We start from the raw sequence: 2,267 nt of genomic DNA, 5'->3' as shown, positions 1-2,267 counted from the left end.
TTTGCTCCTCAGTTACCCCTATGGGTTTCATACTTGTGCACACCACATGAAGCTCCTTTAAATGCTTGTGAGGATCTTCACCTGCGAGGCCATGAAAAGTGGGCAAGAGATGTATTAGTCCAGATTTTAATTCAAAAGTAGTAGTAGCATCTAAAGTAGGGAACGTTATGCATAAAGGTTGTTGATTCAAATCAGGAGCAGCAAGCTCTTTCAAAGTTCGATTTCCAGCCATGATTTCCTCCTCTTTTAAATCAGAATCGCTAGCAAATAGGAAGTCAAGATCCAAATCGTTCTCTTCAGAATTTCTCCGAGCTTCCCTCCTTAACCTGCACAAAGTTCTTTCTATTTCTGGATCGTACTAAAAATCACTTTGGTTAGAAGATCGAGTTACAGTCATAAACAATTAAAACAAATCAGAAAAAAGTCTAGAGTAATGAAAATAAATAAAACAAACAATTTTTTTTTTTTTGAACAATAAAAGCAAAAAATTTCAAGAACAAAATAAGGATCACAAGAAGCACAAAAATAAACTAGAATTACTCCCCGGCAACGGCGCCAAAATTTGACGTGCTATTTCGAGCACCCAAAAATAAAACCTTACTTCTAAAAATATAAATGTAGTAGTGCAAGTAAGGGTCGATCCCACGGAGAATAATTAGCCTAATTTTATGCTACGTGAACAAGGATGGGGGGTTTTGAGTATGAAAATAATTTTAAGAAAAATAACAAAGAAACAATTTAAAATATCGATCAAGTAAGAAAATATTGGTCTAAGTCAACTTCCACCATCGGAATTTTACAACTGATCATCGATGCAAATATATATCAATTCATGTTTTGAATATTCATCCTTGGAACTGTTTTCCTATCTCTCCTTAGTAGTAGTTAATTAAATTTAGACGCGCTCTAATTAACCTTAACTACTAAACAACCCAAGACACGCGCTATAGGTTTAATCTAGTAGTAGCCTTAAGAATTAGAGAGATCGATGAAGCGAAACAACACAAGCCACGCGGTTGCATTTAATTTCGTCGGATGTTCTTCCTAAGATTTAATAATTGCTTAGACGCGTCAAATCATTAAATCTTAGTTGCTTCACAGATTGGAGGGATCAAACAATTACGGATTTGATATCCAACCTAGCAATAGATTGTAACGAATAATAAACTAGTAGTACTCCTAGCAATTAAACGAGACAATCATGAAAATAAGTATAGAAGAACATCTGATACTCAAAGCATAAATCAAACAATAAAAACAAATTAGATCTCACAGTTTTATTGATTACGAGGCTTCCGTTTCCTTCGACCAATTATGAAAGTTTAGCCACGCAGGGCCATGACTAAAACTTAGAGAAGAAGGGAGGAGATAGAAGATAGAAGATGTGTGTTGTAAGGTAGAAGGTTCCCCCCTTTTATACACGTTTCATCCCATATGCTAGAAGCCTAGGAAATCTCCTAATGAAAGATATTCCAAATACTATCCTAAAATAACACTACCCAAATCTTGACTAATTAAGGAAAATATTAAACATAAAATAAATGCTAGGATAAATAGAAAGTTGATGATTTCAATGGGGACTTTTGTTGCCATATACTTTATCGATTCTTTCCTTGTTTAAGTCCCCACAAATCAGCCAAGTATGGAGAGAAAATCAATTTGCCTTGTCATGGAAAGAGATGCTCCTTTCATGTTGTCTTCTTCCACGTGGTCCCCACAAATCTCTTCCTTAATTCCATGGTCCTCCACGCATCTTTTCTCTCCTTTCCTTCCTTTTGCTTTAACTTTTAATTTATTTGCTTGGCTTGGCTGGAATTGATTGGATGATTATGAAAAGGCTCAAAGTAAAGAAATTTCCATATCTGAAAACTTCCTAAAATAAATCGCATCAGATCCACATCAGAATGTCAACTTTAAGCCCAATTTCGACCTTGATTTATTCAGTATCTCTCAAAACTCAAAACATAAAAGTTGTAGATCTTTTTCTTGGCGTTTCACAGCATCTTGAATCATCTCAATCAGAGTTTTTATGAGAGAATTATGCCCAGATTACGAACTGATGTCAAATCTGTCCAAAATCGCCCAATTAGCTTTGTTTTGCATTTAATGCCTCAATTTGCATCCTAAATCAAAATATAAGAATAATGAGTACTTTTAGGCATTAAATAAGTATAAGAGATTAAATATTAAGGGGAAAAATACGACATTTTGGAGGAATTGGGATGTCTGAGGGCCCAACTAAGTGAGTTTGAGAAAGCCCGGGGATA

At 35.0% G+C, this 2,267-nt stretch overlaps 1 protein-coding gene across 1 annotated transcript in view; it reads right to left on the bottom strand.

Annotated features, from left to right (window-relative positions):
- The window catches only part of LOC133856728 (uncharacterized), a 1,974-nt gene extending 1,742 nt beyond the window's left edge, over window positions 1–232 (bottom strand). The window contains exon 1 of the mRNA XM_062291778.1: window positions 1–232. This exon is cut by the window's left edge and continues 1,742 nt beyond it. Coding sequence (XP_062147762.1) covers window positions 1–232 — 232 coding nt within the window.
- Between the last annotated feature and the right edge of the window lie 2,035 nt (window positions 233–2,267).

Source organism: Alnus glutinosa, chromosome 14 (assembly GCF_958979055.1).
Source record: "Alnus glutinosa chromosome 14, dhAlnGlut1.1, whole genome shotgun sequence".
NCBI lineage: Eukaryota > Viridiplantae > Streptophyta > Magnoliopsida > Fagales > Betulaceae > Alnus > Alnus glutinosa.
The sequence above is the reverse complement of the archived record's forward strand: the minus strand, read 5'-3'. Positions and strand labels throughout refer to the sequence as shown.